Source organism: Parasteatoda tepidariorum, chromosome 10 (assembly GCF_982258835.1).
Source record: "Parasteatoda tepidariorum strain Cologne lab strain chromosome 10, Ptep-v5.0, whole genome shotgun sequence".
Classification (NCBI taxonomy): domain Eukaryota; kingdom Metazoa; phylum Arthropoda; class Arachnida; order Araneae; family Theridiidae; genus Parasteatoda; species Parasteatoda tepidariorum.
The window spans coordinates 20,108,937-20,134,918 of record NC_141764.1 but is presented as its reverse complement, the minus strand read 5'-3'; the positions used below and the strand labels follow the sequence as shown (position 1 = coordinate 20,134,918).

The window sequence follows — 25,982 nt, the reverse complement described above, 5'->3', positions numbered from 1 at the left end:
GGAGGCCCGCAGAAGAATTTTAATGAAATGAATTATCTAAATTAATAAAAATCAGCTAATAATAAGATACTGTTTTCTACTAATGGCTTATTCAGGATCAGGGAACGAGTACTGCATGCTCTCCAACATTTTAGACTTTTATGAAAGTTTTTTTTCTTCTAATTATAGTGAACTAAAGTTGAGATTTTTATAACTAATGGAACTTTTTCATAAAATTAGAAGAAATTCGAGAAATATTTGTGGACAAAAATTCTTTTAATTACTATTTATTTTTATATTAATGTATTACTTTTGCTGCAAACAGAAAAACTAAATTAAGGGGTTATATAATATAAATACTGTATAAGTATTATATATTATTATTATAAAAGTATTCTATAAATATTGTGTAGTATATTTACTATATTTAATTTCATATACTTCACTCTAATATTATAAAAACCATTATATTTTTGTGGTTTTTTTTTTTTTTAATGGAATTATACTGAAAAATTTGTGTTACTTTTATAATCCAATTCAGTCCGAATTATTTCAGATGAAAAAGATCCTACTGCACTTTATATGTTGCATAAATGCCATTTATGAATGATTTATTGTTGTACATATTTTGGGAGTTATATTTAATATGTCAGGCGTGATTGTGCTCCGAAAAAAAAATCCGGATTTTCGCTAATTGCGATCCGAAAGTTTCCAGAAATCCAAAGTCCAGAAGTTTCAAGAAATCATCGATCTCATTTATATATAAAAATTCTTGTATATTTTATTTAAAAATATTAGAGCTGGAATTTATACTTGGCATCTCTTTCGGTTGTAAATATTTTCTCTGGTAGAATAATAAATGTGATTAGAGATAAAAGTAAACTTACACATAATTAATCATTTAAATTATGCTGCATTTAAAATATCATGTTTTGAAAATTTCAATGATTTAAATTTATAAAGATATTAATTTTTTGAATGATTTTACTCCAGAAAGTTTCAGGATTTTTGAGTCGGGGGCCCACAATCACCCCTGATGTGTTCACCTAAGTGGCCTTACACAGGCTTTTTGCTAGAATTTTATTCTCATTTGCAATCTTTTTGTTTTATGTGAATTTACTTTAACCCTTTATAGATTTTTTTGGTGGGAAGGTAAGTGGGATTTCAAAATATTACCTGAAGTAAGGAATTGGTTATAAACTTGAACGTTTGAGCTTATAAATAACCAAATTTATAAATTCTGTGTTCATAACTACAAACAAACTCAATGAGATGTGTGTTACGTGTTTATTCATTTGATCACAAGAGAAAATATTTTGCCCTATGTTGGCCTCTTTCTATTTGACTTTATGTTTACCTTCAACTGTTACGCACATTAATTTACCCTTCATTAGCTTTTTATCTTTCTTTTTTGGAATTTTTTTAATTTATCAGCAGATAGCCACACAAATCACAGGTGAGAAAATAGCTTAGCTTCCTACTTGAATATAAAAAGAGATAAAGTTGGTGGGGAGTATACTTCCCACCGCCTTTATTAAGCTGTCATTTTTAAATATAAATGACTGTCTTTAGTTGAGGCAAAATTTTCATTTTCAGACATCAATTATTTAGTTAATGTTAAACTGTAATTTTTAGACTGAAACGCCTATCTTGTTTTGTTAAGGTTAAGCTGTCATTTTTAGACATGTCTGTCTTAGTTTAAACATTGTCTTAGTTAAACAGTCATTTTTACATGGATATTTTTGTTCAAGAAAAATACTAAGTTTTTTCATCCAATAAGCTAGAAAATTTTTTTTAAAACAATATGAAGTATGTTTTCTAAATATGTAGAAAAATAAATATGTATTTTTCAAAAAGAAAAAGAGGTGGTTATATAACATTATCACTAATAGAATATTTAAAAATAAAATATCCAGATTTATGATCATTTTCATGCATACTGCCTTGTTGGCAAAATTCAAAAATGAGGTGTTTAGGAAAAAATATATGAAGTTTAAATAATATTTGTATAGAAACATTTAAAATTTTTCTTCCAGCTTTAGAACTTTTTGTCATTTGTTTTATTAATTTATTATTATTACCTTTTTTTGTGTTAACACTTTGAGCAACATTCTCACTTTGTTTCTTTCGTGTATCACATAAACCTTGTTTTTTCCATGCTTTTCAAAGGAAAACTTTTTTGCAGTTAATAGGAAATTTTAGTATAATTAAATTGTATTGCAGTGTCATTTTAGTACAATTTTGGCCAGGTACTCTACCCTGAGAACAGTAAGAATAATTTTAAAAAATGCATTCATAATTTTTTTAATTTAAATTCTATTGTTTTATGACTTATTCTTAAGAAATTATTGGAAATATTGAAATCATAGTCTATTCTAATATTCGTGAACCATTTAAAGTTAAATAATTAAATTTATTTATACCAATTTTTCTGGCATGCACAGCGTTTTGCAAAAATATCTAAAACATAGTGCTTAGCATTTTTAAAAAGTGCTTAAAGGTGCCTATTTTCGTTTTTTAAAAGCCCTTGAAGTTGCTTTTTTCACTGGGTGTTCTAATTTCCACTTTTCGAAAATGAGATTTTTTTTTCTTTACCATGTCGATTTTCGCCACGTGTTATGCAAAAGTGTGATTTTCACATTGCTCTATTCAACATTTTCACAATTCATTGATCAACAGTATTATCGGCGTAACGTCGGTTCACAGCTCATGAAAACGCCGATCATCTTACTAATTTGGTGGAATACTTGTGCGTCTGCTGAGCTGGGTTTGGTGGGATCATTGCACTCTTATGTGCAACTCTGCTGATTTCGAAAGATATGCTTAATTTCTGGCTTCATTTCACACCCTCTGATATAGAACCGAAAAAATCTCTTAATCTTTTTACAATGGCTAATGTAATCAATAAAAAAGTTCTTTGTCAGAAACTGGTTTATGTATCATAATAATGTAAAGTCTTTAAAAATTATTTTGCATTTTGTTAATGTATATAGTGCATAAAAAATTTGAGTGTTTATTATTTAAATAGCTTGAGGTATTTTAAAATTTAGATGGTTGAATGTAAAAGAATTTATAAATTTAAAAAAAATATATTTATTTATTAAATAGCTTATGTTTTTCTCACTTTTCGCAGATGTTTTATCTGTTCTGAATCCAGAATCATCATCAATCCCATCTGAGAACAATTTTATTGTGGACTACTCCTTTGATAAGTTAACAGGAAATACAAAGAAAAATCCTGTATCACAACAACTTGTGTTTGTGGGTCTGTCCACAGAAGCTGTTGTGGGGATTGCTTTTGCTTCATTCATAATTGGTGCTGGTCTAATGGCGACATTATGGCTGATTCATATGTACACAGGTAATCCAAAGTCTTATTCTCTATTTTGATATTCATCACTATTTCAAGACATAATTTTTTGTTTTCCAAAACATAGTTGAATTTTGTTTTTTACCACTTTCAAATTTTGATTTCAGCGAGGGGAGAAAAAAAAACTTTTAACTATTTAAAAATTAAGTATTGAAATTCTTCTGAAGTAGTTTTATTAAAGGATGCAAACTGCAAAAAAATAATATTAATTTTGCTTTGTCCAACAAAGAAAATATATATATATATATATATATATATAAATATTTATATATATATATATTTCATCAAAGTCCTTACAATTTTAGATTTTAAAAACCAGCTTTCGAAGTAGTTTACCTTAAGTTTTAGAAAAATAACCCCGAATTGAATACGTAAACCAACTAAATAATTGAACTGCATTGTTTAAGTAGAGTGTAAGTCAAATAAATATAAGTCATTTGTATATGGGCTGGTTAGCTACAGTAAGCAATAAGTCATAGATATATGGCCTTAGTAATTGAAGTAAACTTTGAGTCAAACAAATAGTTAAAAATTATTCATTTATCAATGAACATTCTGGGTTCTTTATTGTTTCATAGATTGTTATATTTTTATTAAAAATTCAGGCATTTTCTTCATTGATAAGTAAAATTTTTTATTGGCCAACTTCTCTGATCTATTTATGAAAAAATGTCACACTTGAAGGGGTGAGGAGCCTTGTAAAATTATGTCAGTGTGTGAGAAAGGGAGAGGAAGTTATTAGTATGACTTCCTACATTTTTAAAAATAAAAACAATTAAAATCTGCTAATTGAGTATCATTATACAGGGTGAATAGATTAGTGTTTTTAAAAAGTGCTTAAGAAGCTTATCTTTGTTTAACGTTTTTTAACAAATAAGTTTCTGCCACTTTCTATCAAAAATTAGCAGTTTATTGTGAAAAAACGGTACATTATCTTATATTCAAAGTGTTCTCCATTACTAGACACTACTCTTTCCCATTTTTTGGGAGCATTCGGATAACACGTCGGAAGAACACTTCATCTTTTGAGGATTTCCACGAATCAACCCATTCCTTGGTTTCTTCAAATGACATAAATTTCTGCTCAGACAGACCATGTACTGGAATAGGTGATAATCTGAAGGGGGCAATGTCTATCGAATACATCGGGTGGGATAGGACTTCCCATTGAAGTGTTTCCAAATAGCAAAATTGATGTTCAATGTCTCTTGGCTTCAGTTCGTATGGAACCCTACTTCCTTGTTTTTAAATCATTTCCAACAATTTTAAATGATGTGAAATTGCTTGCTGAGTTATTTGTAATAGCAAGTTCTTACTGCCTTTGGAAGGAATTTTCTTCCGAGTCCTTGTCTTCGTACCATTCTTCCAAGTCAAACCTACCGTTTTTAAACTTCTGAAACTACTCACAACAACTTCTCTCACTTAAAGCAGCTTCCCCATATGCTTCTCCAAGCAGTCGATGTGCCTCAGCTCCAGATTTCTTCAAATTAAAGAAATAAATGAAAAGTTCCTGCAAATGGCGCTTATTTGGCACAAAACGTGGCATTTTTGCACGAAAACAATTACGTAATGCAAATGCGGAATCACCAAAACTTTAAGATTATGTTGTTAGCAGATGAACAAACTTAGAATAAAATGTTTAACACCAGTCAATTTCTACATGACCTTCTGGTAGTGCCATCTTGTGACGAACAATGGAACTTATTTGTACACCCAATAATTTATAACTTCTAGCTTGCAATAAACTATATTTGATATTTAAATTTTTTGTAAATTATTTTAAGAGTTTTTATATTTATTTACTTATTTCAGAAATAACTATTTTTTTTATCTGCAAATTAAAATGTTTTGTTCCAGAACCTTCACGTCGTTTCAAACAGTCCAGAAAACAGTCCGCCAAACAGTCAAGAACTGACGGTCAATTAAACTCAGATCGCTTTGAGTGTGCAGATAATTCTGTTCCCTGTTCTGCAAAGCCATTATCTGTGCAGATTTGTGCATAAATTTTTATCAGTAATAATGTTAATTGCTCACCCATTCTAATCAGCAAGTATCACCTTAAGTACAAGTCTTCTCATTGTTGTTGTTGTGCATATCATGTTTTTCGTTTGTGTGCAATTGTGTATAATAATAATATGTATTATTCCTATTTTACATATACCTCATTATTTGCATTTACGGCATTTTATTTTTAAACTGTTATGGATCATCCCTTAAAACCCCATTTCACACCTATGAGTACAAGTTTTAAATGTTTGAAAATCGCTTTTAAAACTAAAATGAATAATAGTAAAATGTTTATTTTTATTTATGTACTAGATAGTTTGGTGCTCGCATTGCATTCTCACAATATTATTTGATACACAAAGTGTATGTGTTTGTACATATGATCATTGAAAAATATAAATTATTTTGCATTATCAGCGTTATCAGGCGCTGATCAATAACTATTGAGGTAGATAAAAGCAAAGAAGGTATAATAATAATCAAAATCCAGTTAATTTGTTTAATAAAACTGAAGTGTGTGTGTGAATGTTGTTTTGAATCACCTTTTAGAGAATTCAAATTATTATTGAGGTAAATAAAAGCAAAGGACAGATTAAAATCATCAAAATGTTCTCTTAAAAGAAACTGGTTTTGATTATTTTGACCCATTCTTTGATGTTTTTGATCCCTATAGTAATTCGTCATAGTTTAAAAACTTTCTTATTCTTCCTTGCTTAAAAATTAATTACCTGATGTGTGTATTGTTTTTTTACTTTGTTTATTACAGAAATTTTATTGTAAAAATTATTAAGAGTGCTCATCAATGTACACTGTGTTTGTTGGTTCCGTTTGTTAAAATATACATTTTGGCTTTTCATCATTTTTATTTGGTTACACATAAAATGATGATTCTATTGAGGATATATAGTATTAATGAGTCATCAGAGGTCATTTTGGGTGAAATGATGAATGTGAGAGTTCCTTCAATTTTTTTTTTTTTTTTTTACTATTGAGAGGGACTTTTCATAAAATAGTTAATCCTTAAAAAAAATAGTGAATAGTAACAAGAAATGGAGTTACTGGTTTGACAAAAATAGGGTTCGTAGCATTTTAAAATTTGCTTATTTTTGATTTTCGTTTTTTAAAATTCTTTAAATGTGCTTTTTACATTTAGTGAGTTTCAAAAGTGCTCAATTTTCCAAAATGAGATATTTTATTTACTATGTCGTTTATTGCCCCGAATTATGTAAAACGTGTCGTATTTACATTCAAGTTTTTCTCAATTTACTCAACCGCAATACATTTTGGCGTACCGTCGGCTCATAGCGTATGAAAGCGCCAATCATTTGACATGTTTGAAGAAATGCTTGCAGGTCCGCATGTTCATATTCGTACTCTCGAATTTTCACTTTTAAGTGGGACCAACTGAACATTGCCAAATTTTTTCCCCTGTTAGCAAAAGAACATTTTATTTCTCTTGTTAATTTCATCGTTGGTGAAGAGCCATCGTCTTTGTCACTGGCAAGCTAATTGCCTTCTTGCTCCGTTCCATATATAGATTAATACCATAATCTTTGAACTTGACTTGGGGATCATTCACTAATTACATATTTTGATGTGGGTCGCCAAAGCAGTCAAGGATCAGAAAGCTTCATCACCTAAAAATTTCCATCTCCTTTTTATTCATTTAATTTAATAAAGATAGGAATTAATTCAGAATTTTAAGCATAAGACTTTTTACCTGAGGTAACATCAGCTAATTGCAAAATTTTTAAAATTTTATTGTACTTTATAATTATTTTTTACTTATTACTTTTTATTATTATATTATTACGTTTAAAATTTTCGGTGCTCTTAATTTGTTTTATGAAAAACTTAACATTTTAGAGGCAAGATTTTAAAAATGTATGAAGTGAGGGGCTTTCAATATTTTAAATGCAATAAAAAATCTTATGTTATTCGGATTTGTCCTTCCAAAAAACTTAATGATTTGATCTAAAAGCAAATGAAATAAAAAATTCAATCTCAGATGTGTTTAATATTATGAGTGTAGGGACCTTATAATAATTTACTTCGGACATAAATGTTTAGGTTCAGTGCTCATTGTATTTACACTTCAAAATTATAAAAAGAAAATTTAATCATTTCATTAAAGAAATACTTAGCCAAATTACAAATTTAATAAAAATGTTTTAGGGGCCATTCACTAACTTGCATTTGTAATATGAATTTATTGAAGCTTTCTTCGTTTACTTGATTCTTTACATATCTTTATAAATTTAGTATGATCAATAATATTAATCTTGTTAATGCTTTATTGAATATGCTTTTATAAATAACTTTTGTTGAAATCGAAAAATACGCTTGATAACCTTTGTAAATTAATTATAATTTTGTATTAATTTTTTAATATAACTAAATAAATTAATTAAATAAATAGAATGAATCACTTAATATTTAATTTATTTAAAATTGTGTCTAAATTGTTTTTATGGTGGTTAATATAATCAAGAAAATGAGTTCTGTGTCAGAAACTAGTTATTTTATTATGATCATGTAAAGTCTTGGAAAATTATTTTGCATTTTGTTAAGGAATATATGAAAAATTTTCATTAATAAGAGGAAAAAAATTATTAATGTGCTTATTTTAATTATGATATTTTAAGTGCTTAAAAATATTTGAGTGCTTATTTTTTGTTCTACGCACCCTGAAAAAGAATTCACGTTCTTCTTACTCAGTTAGGTGACAGTAAATGTCATACAAGCATTACAAAATGGATAATAACTGATACAGTCCATTCATTCAGTTTCAAAAAGCAATGCATTAAGAAAGCATCCAAGAGGACCACCAGTGTGGTGTTGTATACTTGACTATCAAAAGTGTAAGAGTTCATGAAATTCATTAGCAAATGGGAATGTTGTATGAGGAACACTTCATTTAACTTTTCAAGCCTATAGAAGTGAAGCGAGAGCTTTCAGAAATATAATAAATATGGACTGGTCTTTACTCAATTATTATTCACTAACCTAAATTGCATGACAAGTACTGCCTTCTAGAAAGTAAGAAGTAAGCAATTTTCCTTGTCACACCAGCAACTACATTTCAGGCTTGTCTTCATTTTTCTAGTTACTATGGTTTTGAATTAATGGCCTCTGTCCCATTATTTATTGGCTGTTCCTAATAAGTTTTTCTAGTTAAAAAACATTCTTGCTACTACGAATTTCAAATAAAAGGCATGTGTCTACTTAAGCTATGTATGCAGCTCAAATCCTATAAGTTATTTAAGTCTTGTACATAAGTTAATTCTCAATTTCCCAAATCCTGTAAAGAGCAACGGAGAGTAGCTGACATTTTCCAAGAAGCAAACACAGAAATAATATTGTGAGAGTGCTTAGTTTATATATTGTGAAGTTTAGTCATTTCATGTTTGCCAACTGAAGTTAAATTTCATCTAGGTACTTAATGTTGTTTTTAACATTTTTTAAATATATTTGTTTGTTTTTATGTGAAAAAGAAGAAGAATTGTTGCAATATTACTGTCGTATAATCTCTTTTATACATGCTGTATGTATAATTTCTAATCAATAAGATTTGTGTTGTACTCTTCATTACCAAAAACTCTTAAATCCGAAAATTGTACCTCTAAAATCGAATGAGTTAATAAGCAATAATAATACATATTTATTTTATACTCAAGCTACTGCTACTAATTTCAGATTATAGTTGGGGTGTGAAACCCTTTTGGCTGTTTAAATAAATAGAATTGGATAATATATAAAATGTTTAAAACTGCAGGATCCCTGCTTAACAAGGAGCATTCAAAGCAGGATATTGCTCTTTAAATCTAGTTGCCTGCTCTGGTATGCTTAAGGTTGGTTCTAATCAGATTAAATAGAATCAATTAAAGATAAATGATCAGCAGAATTACCAAATTAATTTTCCATATAATTTTTATTGGGAAGTGAAATATATTTGGCATATTTTGCCTAAATTTTTTTTTATCATATCAATTCCATCAAATAACACTTGATGCAAAATATTTCACTGTTTGTAATATTTTTAAGTGTCAGTACTCTCAGTCAGGGTCTTGAGTAAAGTTTAATTAGGTAGAAGTAAAGAAAAAATTTTCAATATTTTTTTTTTTTTTTTTTATGATTTGCAGTGTACTACATGTTCTATTGTTTTCTTTTTTAATTATTTATCATGCTTCCAAAATTATTTTCCACTTTGAATATAAAAAATTTCTCCTAAAAAGAGACAATGCACCAAGTAAAGACTCCATTTTTCTCCTTGGATATATAAAAAATTTTAAACTATTTTTTCTCTAATTTTTTTTTTTTTTTTTTTGAAAAAATAAATGTTTATTATTATAATTTTGGTAAGTATTAAACTTTAAGAGGACTTGTTTTTCAAAAGCAATAAAGATACAACGTAAGTTTTCAGAAACAGTAAAGTTACCAATGTAAGTTATCTCGATTATGTGACAGTAATACTGCTGTTATGTTAGTTCTTGTAAAATATTTTTGGTAACTACTTTTTAACTTCATTTTTCTAATAAATTTTATCACAGCATAAATTTAAAGCAATAAAAGTATTGTAGTGACGACTCACACTAGACAATGTTGAATTTGTGCTGCGTCTAATTAAAATAAATGAAAAAAATTATTTAAAAAAAAAACTTGTACAGTATTGCTTGATGATAATAATGCTATTTATAGATTGTGTAAAAAAAGAAAAGAGTCATGGATATTGTTTTATATGCTTTAAGAAGAGTGTTATTCTGTAGTTTATATTAGTGGTTTTGTCTAGATAGTACTGAGAAAAAGTACTGAAAATACCGAGGGTACAAACTTCTTTTTGCTGTGACATATTTTGTGTGTGTTTGTCAATATTTTAAATTATAATATTTTTAATGGCAAACTGTATGTAAATTATGTCCTTAATTTTTTGATTTAATCTAAACTGATATTGGAATCTTGAGTCCAATTTTTTATTATTAATTAATCATTGATTATATGCAATTAATTTAATTTTTTGACAATTTTTATTATTTTTAATTAAAGTGCATTTAATTTAATGGCAAACTGTACATAAATTATAGCCTTGATTTAATCTAAACTTATATTGAAGTCTAAATACAATTAATTTGAACCTAAGTCAATACAAACTGAAATCAAAGCCTGACTGAATTATTCTGCTATGAGATGAAAGTTTGTTTATTTCTCTACTTGTATAAATCATGGTTAATTATTTTCATTATGAAATTTATTCATTAAAATACAAATAATTAATAAATGATAAGTTGACATTAATTAACTATAAATAATGTCATATTAAATTGTATTATTTTTGGCAAACTACTTGTTCATGTTAGAGCCTTAATTCTCCTAGTTAGTGGAATTACAGCTTGACTGCAATGATCAATTTGAGCCTAAACTGAATTTTTCTTTCTTTTTTTTTTTTGAATGAGAGTTCTTTGCAATTCCTTTCATGTATCAATAATGTTTAATTTGTTTATTGTAACACAAATAATAAATTAATAGTAAATAATAAAATAATAATTTATTGGTAATAATTTGAGATTGAACAATATTTTACATGGCAAACTGTTTGTTCATTAGAATCCCAATTATTTGAGTTCATGTCAGCTTGTTATCAGAGCCTCAGTTCTCCAAATCTATGCAAGCTGCTGCCAAAGCTTGGCTGTAATAATAAATGTGAAAATATAGCTTGAAACTGAATTTTTCTTCTTTAAAATGAAAATTATTTAACGAATCTCTTGAACATGGTTAATTAATTCTACCATGCATTTTTTATATAATGTTACTCATAGTAAAATAGTCTATATTAGTCATAGTTGTAGAGATAAAAAGTAACTAATGAAAAAAAATTGAAATGCTACTTTTTTTCAATAAAAGATTGCTTATTTTCTAACAATTATCTTTATAAAAAAATATATGTGAAAAACAAGAAATGTTTATTTGGTAACAATTATAGAATTTTGTAACTTTGGTGCTTAATTAATAAACATCCTTAAATAAGTTCCATAATAAATGTAGTTTGCTTCCTTATCGGTGATTATTCCATCAAAAGTCATTAGGATTTTATAATGTAAAAAGAATTATCACTATAAATTTGTTTCATTAAATCTTTTCTCTCTCTTAACACAAAATATCAAGTAAAAAAATATTAAAATAATTTTTTATCTAAGTGGGTAGCTTTTTGATTGTTTGTTATTTTATTTTTAACATTCTAATGAGTTCAAATAAATTAAATATTTTAAAAACTATTTGAATTTAATGTTTTCCTTTTTATATTTTAATTCATTCCTATTATGCCATTATTGTTTATTATACATGTTTTTTAATTAATGCATATTTTTTTTAAAAAAATTTATGTTTTATTTCTTATATACATTATGTGTGGGGCCAATATTTGTGAATAGCTCTTATAATATAGTTTGTAATTTTTTCGTTTATTCACCTTTAATTTTCAGTTGTGATGTTTTATAACATTCATAATCTATCATTATCCATCACAAATATAATGCATCCTTCAAAATTGTTACCACCATTAATAGTTTGAATTTGAATGAGTTAGAAAATGTTACAGCCATAACTTGCATTCAGTGGGGTTTTTTTTATGTACTTGATTCAAATCAGTTTATTTAATGACTCAAAATACTATTAGTACATTTTTTGGAAATATAATCAAATTATTATCATCTTTAGCTGCTTCATTTAATAGAATTACTTTTATTTAAAATCAAAGCTATTCAATACTGAATTTTAAAAAAAAATTCTAAAATTGAAAAATACTTAATGTATTCTAAAGGCATCCAAGGCAAATGTTAGTAATTTAATAAATTTTCTTGAAAAAAAATATCACGAAAACAATATTTTGTCTTTATTTAAGTTTATTTTAGTTATCTGTTCATTTTTGTAATGGAATTTGAATTTTTTTTCCCAAGAATTTGATTTAAAATAACATCAAAATCTGAATTACTAAACAGAATTTTAGCATTTTTGAAAAGGTGAACAAAATTTTTGAAGTATTAATGAAGCATAATTTACAGTTTTTTTATTTTATGTTATCAATTCTTTAAAAAAAAATTTTATTTTGTTTGCACACTGTAACAGATTCATACACATCATTTTAACACATTTTTTTAAAATTGTAGTTGTGTATAAATATTATTTTGTGCAGAATTCTTGTGAATTTTTTTTTTTAATTAGAACATTTTTCCTATTTTTTTTAATTTTATTTGTATAGTAATTTATATGAAAACATTGAAAATTTAACTTTAAAAATATGATTTTTGCAAAAGAAACATTATGAAATCAAATGTTTATGCTTGAGATATTTTCAATTTAATTTTGTTTTCTTCAGGAACAGCAATAAATAATGTGTTATGTATACTTATATAATTGAAGCTTATACAAATAATAATTTTATAATTAAATTTAAGCTTTTGTATATTAATTTATAATTTTTGAAAATAATTCACACAGTTTGCCATTTTTTATGATTTAAAATATCGTATTATGTATTGTATGTATGTAATTATCTTTTTAAATTTTAGTGTCATGATGTTTTAATAATATGTATATGATTACTGTATTTATTTTAATCATTTATACTTGTGATGTCCCATTAATATTTAAGTACTGTTTCTACCTCATATTTTGTTTTGTTACTATATTTATGTGTCTGATATTTTTTAAGCTTTTTTCCTTTTATTTATTTATTATTTTTTTTGCCTGTGCAAAAATATTTATATCACTATATAACACACAACAACATAAATATTTTCACATGGTTTGAGTTTAGATTTATGTGTGAATATTTATATTGTTGAGTAATGCTGCAACAATATAAATATTTTCTCACGGTAAGAGTTTTGATTTTTGTTTAAATGTTTATATTGTTGAATCTTTCAACAATATAAATATTTTGACTGAGTAAGAGGTTTTATTTGTGTGAAAATGTTTGTATTATTAGAAATTTCAGTTTTGTAAGCGTTTTAACTAAATAGTTTTCCCTCTGATGGGATTTATTTAATTATACAGGGTGATTTTTACATACCTCCTCTCCATATGTTTTTTTTTTAACTTTGTAGAAAATGAAGTAATTATCTAATATTGGGGTTGTCTAGTGTCTATTTATTTTACACATTTCGGAATTTTATGAATTGAAGAACTTTCCTATTAGAATTTATTTTGTAACAATTACAGTAAAATCGGTACAGGATGACTACTCGTGGTAATTTGTTTTGACGTTCAACTTTAACATGTGGCCAACTTATTGACTTCTTGCGTTTTGTTGTTTTAGTGGAAAATTTAAATAAGTGTGTCAGCTTATAGAGTGGGAGGGGTAATTTTTATTTATCATTTCTTAAATAATGTTCTTAATGTTATTCATATTTTTCTTATATATAACCAATCAAAATAAATATAAATTTACTGAAATCCTTTTAACTCAGCTTAAAACATATATTTATCAAATACCCAATACATGGAAGAGTAATTACTTAGGAGATTAGTTTATGTCTAAAATGAATTTGTTACTTAAATATTTTTTGAAAAATATTAATATTTTGTAAGCGATACATACCAATTATTTATTATAACTTATTATTTTTAAAAAATTTTACTTAAGACTATCTAACTAATGTATGTGGACATTATATACAATTATAAAACTGAAAGTTTAATTCATTTCTGTGTTTTAAAATTTATTTTATTATTAATTGCAAACCTATTTTTTTTACAAAAAAGTCCTTAATAGTTTAATCAAGTAATAAAGGGGTTCTATTTCACCATTTTAGTGAAGTTATAATGCAAAGAAAATGAAAAACTTATGAATGTTTTAGAATAGAATTCCTTCACAAATTCAAACTATTTCAGACGCAAGATAGTCAAGTGGTTAAATTACTATTTTTTTTCACCATTATAAACTGGAAAACATTAACAGGAAAAAGGTTAGCCTGGAAAAAACATCTTGAGAAGGTTTCTTTGCTTGAAACTTTTTAATTTTTCAGGACGTTCAAATCGACTTTTTTTTATTGGATATGCAATACAACTCATCTACAAAATAATAAGAAATTTTTGTTTTAAATTTAACCGCACTTGCGTAGTATGAAAATATTAAATTAAATGCTCAGATCTTGTGCAATTTGTTAGGATTTTTTTTAAAAATTATATTAGGTTAAAAATGATATATTTGTTATATTAAAAATTACGCAAAAAATTTTGTTACATTTTATTGAATATTTCTGCAGTTACAATGAGAAAACATAAGACAAAAAAAAGTTTATATATATATATATATATATATATATATATATTTACGGATATAATCGTGTGGGCTGATGAAAAGATTATATCTTTTATTTTCCGTTTTTTTTTTATAAAAATTTCATCCTTACGAAATTTTATCCAATTATTGAATGCAGTAATTGAGTCAAGTTACAAGTTAATTGCAATGTTTTCTGGCATTAAGTGTTAAAAAAAAATAAAAGATTCACTCGTAATTTATTGCTTAAAAGGGGCTTATTTTTTGTTAACAAACTTAACTATTCATCATGTGATACATAAGGACTGGATCTGTAATATTTTAATAGATAAGAAGCTTTTCTTTTTGGAAACAAAATGAGATTTCTCCATATATATATGTCTTTAGCCTACTTATTAGAATTAGTAAAGATAAATTTTGACAGATGGTCAACTTACAAGGGTGGTCAACTTGACTGGTTTCACTGTACAATCAGGTTTAATACTTAAAACTTTAAAACTCCTTTTTGATTTCAGCTGACCAATAAATTGGTTTTGATTCCTTTAATGTCCATCTTTCAATGTATGAAGCCAATAACTTCATTTTTTACAAGGATTTTAAAAATATATATAGTAAAGGCAATTATTAGGGAACACCTCTTTATTGTGGCCAGTAAGTAATAAGTATGTGAATAGAGGAAGCTCAAATGTTCTGAACTGTAACATGAATTGGTAATATGAACACTTTTTATTGAATGAATTTGTCATCTGAACATATAAAATTGAATGAATTAGTGATCTGGACATATGAAATTGAATGAATTAGTGATCTGGACATATAAAATTGAATGAATTAGTAATCTGGACATATAAAATTTAATGAATTAGTTATCTGAACACACGAAATTAAAGGAATTAGTGATTTAAACTTATAAAATTGCAATTCCATTCCACGTCAAATAACTGCTACACTAAATCAGCTACTACCAGGAGTATGATATCTGGGTATAATAAAAATGAACATGGTGTCTATGTATTATAAATTGTCTATACCGTGAATATGATGGTTAAGTATTGTTAAATGTTCGTGTAACCTTGTTTACTCTCAACTCTGCAAATTTTTTGGAATGTCATCAATGACGAGTATTGTTTGTCACATTTATTATAATGAATATGACTATATAGGCTGTATTTACAAAAAAAGTAGAAAAAAAAGAGATTCAGTATATTAATAGGCACTTTTATTTATTTTTCCCCATTAGTGCTATTTTAATAAATAAATCAGTTTTCTTGTATCTTAAAATATTAGAACAATCGATATTTTTTAAAACCAATTTCTATCTCTCTAAATCCTGTGATAATTTTTTTTACTAGAAATCCTAAAGAAAAAAAAAAATTATTTAATATTTCGAAAATCTTTCAAAATTCGAATTGTTTCAAACAATTAGAAAATTTTATTTGGAAATTTTTTTATTCCTTCTGTATTTACACATAAATTCTTAAGACATACAAATTTATGTTGAAAAATCTTTAAATGACTTTAAAATTTATGTTGACTTAAATCATGGCAATTAGCAAATCTTTTTTACTCTGAAAATCTTGGGGAATTTGTTTTTGTTTGGAGAGTAGTCATCTTGAAATTATAATTTAAAGGTGAATTGTAAAAATAGAATTAGCTATTCAAAAATTGTAAAAGGTAACTCTAAATTCACCCAAAGCAGCACATTCTAAAAAGTAAACCAGTTTTATATAGTGCGGAAAAGTCCAATTATATTACATCAGGAGACATTTTACTGACTTGCTACGTTGTAAGAAGATATTATACTGACTTCTACTTGTTGACTTGTAGTTATGGAATAAAAAAGGTCATTTCTAATTTTTAAACAATATAAAATTTTGAGAGCACATAGTCATTTCATATACGTGCCGTATAGTTAAAAATGTGTTAATAGGGATACACTTTGCGTATTGAGCTACTTCCTATTTACACTAAAGCTCGAATATCCAGAAATTCTGGATAGCTGTAAATTCTAGGTACTTGTGCACCAAAATCTAGATTTTTAATTTTAAATTATTTTCTAGAAATAAACTCTCCACCTTACTGAAAACAATGTTTATAGACGTCTATTGTGATATTTATGCATTTTCTTAGTGCTCCTCACACTATTGTATTGATATATTTTGCTTTTTGGCTATATTGATACAATATTAGAATATATTTCTTTCGTATTTTTTGAAAAATATTTTAATAATTTTTCTTTTCATTAATCAATCTTTATTATTATTTTCCATGTTTTTTCTATATATTTAACTTTTATATATATATATATATATATATATATATATATATATATATATATATATATATATCCCAATCGACGTTTATAAACAAATAACTATAAAGGAGAAAAACTATAATACATTGTTCATGAAAATTATTTAAGATGACTTAAAAAGAAAAACAGGATAACACTCTTTCTGAACTTAATACTAGTTTATAACTGAGTGAAGTTAAAAGAGAGGAAGCATTTATCTAGAATTGATAGGTATTTTACTGTGCATTTATGAACATTCCAATTCATCTTTAGAAGCGGAAAGAAAGGTAAGAATGATAAATGTTCAAAAATTCCGGTTGTTCGAATTCCGGATAACCGAGCTGTTATACAATAGACTGATTCCTGAAGGGAGAAAAAAATCAATTTTGGTGCATAAAAATTTTTAAAATTCGATGGCATTCCATAATGTAAACAAATCTTGGCTACTATGTTCTAAAAATTAACTCCTTTTTTTTTATTTATTATTTCTCTACAACTAAACTTGAGTCTTTTTCCACTTAAATTGGTATTGCAATTGATAAAAGATCGAAAACGCTTAGTTTGAGAAGAGTATGGAAGCCCTGTATTAAAGGCAATAGAAATATTAATTTATTTCCACTGTTTCAGAACAATTGACTTTCCACTATATTGTTCAAAACTGGTTTTCGTGTTAAATACAAAAATTTCTATTTTTAGTTTACTTATTTTCAGCTTTTATGACTGATTTACTATTCTGTTTTTGTCTGATGTATGATGTTATTTATTAAAAAAAAAGTTTAAAAAAATGCATTTTGTTGGTTGATATTTATTCCATCTGATTTAAGGGTTTTACATGATAACAAGGTAACACTCCACTTTATTTCGGGAAAATTTTCAAAGAATTCACTGCTTAAGAGAAATTTTGTCATTCGATTTTTTTTCCCCTATGATTGTAATGTGTTTTAGCTTTTTTCTGAGCGAAAACTTCCTCTAAACACTTTTTTCATGTTAGAAAATGTAGCTGGTGAAGTTCCCAAAATAATGGTTCTGAAAATGTTTCACTAAAGTTTCTCTAAGCATAACAATCTATATATATATATTTCTCTTACACGGCGACCAAAAAAGCCTCATTACAACTCCCCGAATGGCAACGCTAGAAAATCGACCAATGATTGCCGCTAAAAATGTCACATGCCAAATCTAGCTGAGGTGGCTCAACGTATAGCGCTTTTAAAAACGGAAACTGAAGTAACCTTAAGCTAGGCAGAAGTGAGTAGTCTTTGTAGATAGATCTCTATTTTAGTATTTTTGTCGGAAGCGCTTTTTTCACGAATTTATATATAACGAATTTATTTGACGATTTTTGATTTATATCACGAATTTATTTGTTTTATCATTGTTATTAGTTTTATTAGTTATTCATTGAAAAATGAGTCTCAATCGTGCTGTTACGCTTTAAGATTTTATACTGTAGCACATTTCTAATAGGTTTAACGAATTACATGTCATTTATTTGAATTCAAATTTATTTTAATGATTTTGTATTTACTAAAAAGATGTAATTTTTTTTTTTTTTTTTAAAAGTTGTTATATGGATTTGAATGATTGTTTTGAATTCTTAGAGTTTTGTGTATTTGCAATGTACCTAAGTTAGTAGCGAGCGAAGTGAGCTTGGTTTGCGAAGCAAACCATATAAGATTGCGTAGCAATTTTCGGGGGTTGGCGAGCGTTAACGAGCAGGGGGCGCAGCCCACTAGTTAAGTAAAAAATTTTAAAACTTTGAAATGCTCTGTGTTGAACTTGTAATAGGACGGAGAAATGTAAATTTTGGGCTTCGTTTGCAATTGCTCAAATTTAAAACTTAATATCGTTGAAAATTTACCTGCTAATATTAGGTTTTAATTTTATATTTGAAACCATATATCTAATTTATAAAAACGGCAAATAATTTGACCAACGATATAGGGAATATGCTAAAAGAATGTAAAGTTATTTCTGAAGATTCCGCTAGCAAAGAAATGGATATTTTGTCATAAACACAAGTACACTTAGAGGGCAATTCCGAAAGTGAAAATCGTGAGGGGGAATTTTTAAAAATCCTTCTATATTTATTTACATAAAGGGTTTCGAGTCCTTTAATTAAAATTGTCCAAAAAAGAATTTTTTTTTCGTATGAAAGTATTTTATATTTCTCAAAAGTGGAAGAAATGCGAATTTTTTTGTAAACCTTCCAGGATTATATAAAAAAAATTATAAAGTTTAATGATAAAATTAATTTGAACTTTAAAAAAATGGCTGCTATTTTTTCTGACGTAGGTACGTGCACATACGTACCAGCAAATATTATAGTTCTGTCGCGATTATGTTTTCCTGTACAGTGAGCAAACCTAAGGTTTCTTAACTATGGAGATAAGATTTCGTAAAAGGAAATGTGATACGTAGATTTTACTTAGGTAATATAAAAGAATAGTTTAAAATACTTCGCAAATAGTAATCAAAGAATTATTCTAACAAATTAATGTAATTTTAACTTTCACGGGATTTTTATAAACGCTTCGCTTCATTGCAGGGTTCAAATTTTAATTTTCTCACAGAGGTATATAATATTATGGTTTTATAAAGGTTTTGATAAACAAGAAACACTAACCAAGTAGTTTTTATTATGCACGAAAATGTTCATAAACAGTTAAATTAGGCTGAGAATGAGGTTGAACTTAAAAAAAATAGTGCGTGGAGTCCCTCCGCGCGGAAGAAGTTAAACTTCGCAACCTGCGACGTTAACTGTAGAAGAATCAGCAGTCGTAGAATGATCACTAGTTCTATTCAACGACTCTTTTTCCTGGTCCGCTCGCTTCCGTGCTCTGTAATTACGGTAATATTGAGCATTTTTCCTTCGTGGACCTCTTGAACCAGTGGAAGTGCTTGTGGTAGCCTCATCGTCTCGCCCTGGAAAATGTATTTGTATTAATAATGTATGTGAATGCGTCATAATGTAATTTCAAAAAAGAAAACCTAACAATCAATTGATATTCACTAGAGACGTACCTTGACATAACCTTAAATCCGTCGCATTGTCCGTGGGATTGTTTTCACTCATTTTTAACAATTGTTATCCACTAAATTTGAAAATAAAAAATACTACCCTATTAAATTATATGTGTATCAAAACAAACTAAAAAAATATTTATGGTAAAACAATACTTTTATTATTTTTATGCTAGTGAGAACCAAAACAATATGGAAATGAATGAGGGAAAACTGGATCCTACCACGTGACTTCCAGGCCAATAAAAATGTAGCGTTAAACGTTTAACGCAACCTTGCTGGAAGTCGCATAAAAAGTATAACTTCAAAAACTGTTACAACTTTTCAGACTGTTACGTCATAATAATTTCAAATGAAAGTTGGTATCTCAAGCTGTTTTAGGAAACGTAACAGAAATAAGCACTCCGAAATTATCTTAAATTATAAGCACGTTGTAAAGATCTCGCATATAATTTACGTCAACTATGAAAGCTTACGTTTTAGGTAAGAGTTTTTATATTATTATTATTTTTATGGTAACTATCTAAAGACTTGTTGATTAAAACATTCTTCATATTTTTTATTAAGTAGTGAATGCTTTATAATTTGTTTTTCCGAAGCATTAAAAAATGTCTACAGTAGTGCTATCGTCACAAAATTTTCACTTTTTCGTAAATTTTTAATGTACACATTTTATTATTTGAAAAATTAGGAGTGCAAGCAAATTATGACATGATAGGTTTTATTAAGATTAGGTAATTTATTTCGTAATTAAAATATATATCTAACACGTCGCTTAGAAATTAACTTTAATCAGATAAGCTATTGCTCCTCCTATCTGCAAAATTTCTCTTTTTTTTCCCGTATTAATTCTATTATAAACTTTACAATTTTGAAAATGCATAGGGTCCCGCAGTGAACTGATCGTTAAGACACGGTTCCCAGCAGATCACCGAAGTCAAGCATCACTGGTTGCGGTCAGTGTGCGGGTGGGTGACCACTTGGATTAGTCTGCGTAGGGACCGAGTGTGTGGGGTATTGGTCCTCGTTAAACTGTTCTACCGTAAAGCGCTCGACTTCGCGTGCAGGTCGTCGGGCTACCGAAGCGGGGGTGCCATCCCCTCTGCAGAGGATCAAAATTGTGATGGCATGTCTTCGGATCATCCTCAGGTATGTTTCCCAGACCGTCGCCAATAGCCCATTGTGCAGCTCTAGTAATGAACTACAACAACAACAACAAAATGCATAGGTAAAAAATTATGTATTGGGGGCAATTTACAAATTGTTCGAAGTGATTGCAGGGTGCGTAGGATTTTTAAAAAGTGCTTAAAGGTGCTTATTTTCTTTTTATAAAAGCAATTAAAGTTGCTTTTTTTCATTAAGTGTTTTTAAAAAGTACTTAAGTTTTTCTTTTTCCAAAATTAGATGTATATATATTTTTTATCCTGTCGATTTTCGCCACGAATGCAAAAAGTATGTGTTTTACATTGATCTATTTAACGTTTTCACTACTCATTCAACCACTGTCCATTACGGGATAATGTCGGTCCGTAGGGTATGAAAGCTCCGATCATTTTGCATTTTGATGTAATACTTACGGGTCCGCATGTACGTATATACAAGCTGGATACAGTGGGAAGGAGTTTTGCACTCGCATGTGCAACTCTGATGCACTTTGCGAAATGTTCGCAATTTCAGGTTTCATTTTCCGCCCTCCGAAATTGAACCGAAAAATCACTCGAATTTCTGAACATTTTTTTTAAAAAAAAATACCAAATTTTTGAAAATTATCAGAAGAAAATAAAACATTTGCAAACGTTGTGTATTTACTGCAATATGATTTGTTTTGAAATCTGTTTCTGGTTTATTCTCTTCTTTCTTCATTAACGGACACTAATATTTAACGTATAAGAAGAAATTGCTTGGTTTATATTCATTAAATATTTTTGATCTGTACTGAGATCATATTCTCTCATTTCTGACGAATCTTTTTCAATCCGTTCAAACTTATTAGTGAAAGGTGTTTGCAGTTGAACAAACTCTTGCCCATAGGTCGAAAATCCTCAAGGATTCGCAAACGGACCGTCCAGATAATCATGATATACCTTAGCAATAGCACATTTGATTGAAACTTGCTTATCACCCACTACAGATCTTTTTCGAACTTCTTTTAATCAGACAAATAACGCCAAATTCCGTACATTTACCAGAGTTCAATCGTAGCCAACTACAATAAGTTGAGAAGCATCATTTGATTTGTTTAGCTATTGTCCCACTATCGACTGATCGTAAAGACACGGTTCCCGTTAGAACACCGAAGTCAAGCATCCCTGGCTGCGGTCAGTGTGTGGGTGGGTGACCAATTTGATCAGTTTGCGTAGGGACCAAGGGTGTGCGGTATCGGTCCTCGTTAAACTGCTCTACCGTAAAGTGCGCTGGTCGTCATGCTACCAAAGAGGAGGAGTCATCCCCTTTGCAAAGAATCAAAATTGTGATGGCATGTCTTCAGATCATCCTCAGGGATGTTTTTCAGATCATCCCCATCAGCCCATTGTGCAGCTCTAATGCGACGTAAATAAAGTACCTACCTATCTCTCTGTAAATTGTATATTCTCGTATCAAACGGTAAAGCTACTTCGAAGGCAGCACTAAGTCTATCCGGTATTCTATATCTGGCACATGTTATAGCAAATGTCCTAGGTTTAAGTCTGATTTGGGGTTGGACTGAGGTTATAAGCGATGAAGAGCCGAGAATTTTAGTATTTCTTTGACATCGAATTCGACGCTTGTAGAATGCACTTCTTTGCCTTTATTTTGTAACTAAAATGTTTTGAGTGAGCTTGGAAACTTGTGCTTTGCTTAAAGGTAAATTTGTTTTTTATAAATCCATCTTTTTAATTAACTGTTTACAGACTTGCAAATTAATAGAGCCTATTCCATTCATATTACAGATTGCTAGTCAATTAAAAACATCGCTTTTAGATGAACTTTCCTGTGATTTTACATAAAATGTAAATCAGCCATCAAAGCTAGTTTCCTGAGGCTATGGTGTGTGATTTTTAGTTCCTTACTTCTTGTTTACTTCTGTTTGTACTCTTATAAGCCTTACTAAAGCATTATTATAATAAAAAAAGCTTCAAGAACCCTCTAGTGTCCGTTAATCAAGAAAGAGTAAAATTACCAGAAAAATTTCAAAACTCATTAGTAATATTTAAGTAAATACACGACATTTGCAAGGTATTTTCTTTTCTTCTGACAATTTTTAAAAAACTTGTTTTTTTTTTTTAATTTTGTACTTTTTGTAAAATTTTATAATTTTTACAGCTGTTGCAAAGAGTGAAAATATTGTTCAAAAATTCTGAAAAGATTCACAAGTAATATTTCATGCAATACACAACTTTTGAGTGGTAATTTGCTTTCATATGACAATTCTCGAACATTTGAAAAATGTACAAAATTTTGCTTTTTCTTGAAAAATTTTAAAGCTTTTGCGGAAAATAAAGATGATGCATTAAAAATCGGAAAAATTCACGTGTGATATATTAGTTCATATTCAACTTTTGGGAAGTAGTGCTTTTTAATTATTAAAAAAAAATTTCGTTCCACTCTAATAAGGAGTGACACTGTAATTAGCGAATATATGATGTTTGTAAACTGATTAATGCGGAAAATGGCGGTTATTTAATATTTCACAATGCGAATGTTAATTTAAGTACATATATATCTTCTCCTTAGACAAACATATGTTTTTAAATTTTCAATAATAAAAAAGACCTATCTGCTATCGGCTTTACTCGAGCAAAAACGTTCGCAGATTTTTCTTAGGAGTTGTAAAAAGGAAAACGTTTATTGAAAAAATTCGAGATTGGTTATATTCTTGTATTTCTGAAAAATATTTTCACATTAATTCAAATTTTTTTTTCAATAATTTAAATAGAACTAATAAATCGTTTGTTAATACAAATTTAAGGTTACAATTTGCATTTTTAATAACATATTTATCTCAAAACACTAAAAATTTAATAAAATAATGCTTTATTTAAATATTTTAAATTTACTATGGTATGAGCATGATGGAAAAATTATTGATTTCAGTTTTCTATAATTTTTTCAACGTAAATATCTTGTTTTCAACACTTTCGAATTAAAAAAAAAAGTGATTATGATAGCCACTATGTAGATAATTTTGAGTGCCTTTTTTTTTTTAAATTTTTTACTCAGTTTATGGACCAGAGTAAATTTAATGTAGCGCATTATTTTTATTTTATTTTTGAATCAAAAAATTTTAAAAGCAAATAATAATTTTCTGAAAAAATAAATTTTGATTTCGGCAGATAAAAGAAATGTTCTAATTTATAACTAATACATTTTAATGTATAGCTCCTTATTGTTTTTCTAGATTTCACAGTGTTTAACACACACGCCGCCTTTATAAAGCAATTATAGACTTTTTCAAAAAAAAACAAACCTCCTATCTCATAATCTGATTTATTAGTTTTGGTTCATAAACTTGACGGAAAAGCAAAAGTTTAAACACTCAGTTTCCGTTGTTCTTAAGTGGGCCAAATCGACCATGATCGTGCCCTAACCACAAATCTGGATAGATGCAACTTCTCTTTAATTAGGATTCGATGTAAGGCGACACTTGGCGATTTTCACCTGGCGAAGAATCTTCCCGACTTGTTCCATAACTTGTTATCCACTAAAAGAGATGAAGCAAAAGTTGTTGTGGGATAGAAATACAGGTTTCGAAGAGTCATCTTTATACTGTGAGGTCAGAGGCCTGTGGAAAACGCTGCTCATGCTCTCAAACTGCTCGCAAAATTCCAGTGGGGAGTAGAGACCTCGGGTGAGTACTTTTTGTTCGATTTTGACACCCCCACCTTTATCAGGTATTGTTTTTCAATTGACCATCCATAGATTTACTTGTTTCTTGGGAAGGGTTTAAGTGTTAAAGCCAGATCTGAGAGTTATTAAATGAATACGCCCGGGTTTTCCCAAACTTGACCTCAAACCATTAGAAGGACACACATGTTTTCGTCCGGACTGATTTATCAACTTATTTTGATGATTATCACAATCGATATCAAATGGCGATGCGTCATCAGTGATGTTATACATTCATATACTATACTATACTATACTATACTATACTATAATTTTTATAAGTAAAATTAATTTTCGAAACGATTTCAGCATTTTCTCTTTGATGATTTATTCTAAAATCAAAAATTCATCATGAATACTTTTAAAAAGCTATACTAATAACGTAGTTTTATTAATCGAAGTCAATTTTTCAAATTTGTCTTTGATAGTTTTTTTTTTTTTTTCTTAAATAGAAAAATCATTATGAGCCCTTTTAAAAAGCTAGACTAATAATGTAGAACAATATAATATTATGCTATGCTATAATTTTAATAACTAAAATTAATTTTCGAAAAGATTTCAGAATTTTCTCTTTGATGATTTATTCTAAAATCGAAAATTCATCATGAATGCTTTTAAAAAGCTATACTAATAATGTAGTTTTATTAATCGAAGTCAATTTATCAAATTTGTCTTTGATAGTATTTTTTTTCTTTTTAAATCGAAAGATCATTATGAGCCCTTTTGAAAAGCTAGACTAATAATGTAAGACAATATAATATTATGCTATACTTTTAATAACTAAAATTAATTTTCGAAAAGATTTCAGAATTTTCTCTTTAATGATTTATTCTAAAATCGAAAATTCACCATGAATACTTTTAAACAGTTATACTAATAATGTAGTTTTATTAACCGAAGTCAATTCTCCAAATTTTAACTTTTATGTTTTTTTTAAATCGAAAAATCATTATGAGCCCTTTTAAATAGTTAGACTAATAATGTAAGTTAATATTATACTATGATATGCTATAATATTAATAACTAAAATTAATTTTCGAAACGATTTCAGAACTCTCTTTCATGATTAATTCTAAAATCGAAAATTCATCATGAATACTTTTAAACAGTTATACTAATAATGTAGTTTTATTAACCGAAGTCAATTCTCCAAATTTTAACTTTTATGT

At 27.8% G+C, this 25,982-nt stretch overlaps 2 protein-coding genes across 4 annotated transcripts in view; both read left to right on the top strand.

Annotated features, from left to right (window-relative positions):
- The window catches only part of LOC107440539 (transforming growth factor beta receptor type 3), a 41,355-nt gene extending 33,884 nt beyond the window's left edge, over positions 1 to 7,471 (top strand). Inside the window, exons 16-17 of the mRNA XM_043049783.3 lie at positions 3,113 to 3,340; positions 5,207 to 7,471. Coding sequence (XP_042905717.2) covers positions 3,113 to 3,340; positions 5,207 to 5,352 — 374 coding nt within the window. The 3' untranslated portion in view covers positions 5,353 to 7,471. The remainder of the gene's footprint in view (positions 1 to 3,112; positions 3,341 to 5,206) is intronic.
- A 12,825-nt stretch (positions 7,472 to 20,296) lies between these two features.
- The window catches only part of LOC107440538 (F-box/LRR-repeat protein 7), a 117,038-nt gene continuing 111,352 nt past the window's right edge, over positions 20,297 to 25,982 (top strand). Inside the window, exons 1-2 of one of the 3 annotated variants that reach the window (XM_071184131.2) lie at positions 22,661 to 22,791; positions 24,326 to 24,775. The gene's annotated coding sequence lies outside the window, so the exon portion shown is untranslated. Of the gene's footprint in view, positions 20,431 to 22,635; positions 22,792 to 24,325; positions 24,776 to 25,982 lie in introns of those variants that run through there. The other 2 variants (XM_087153465.1, XM_016053495.4) reach the window with 2 other exon arrangements.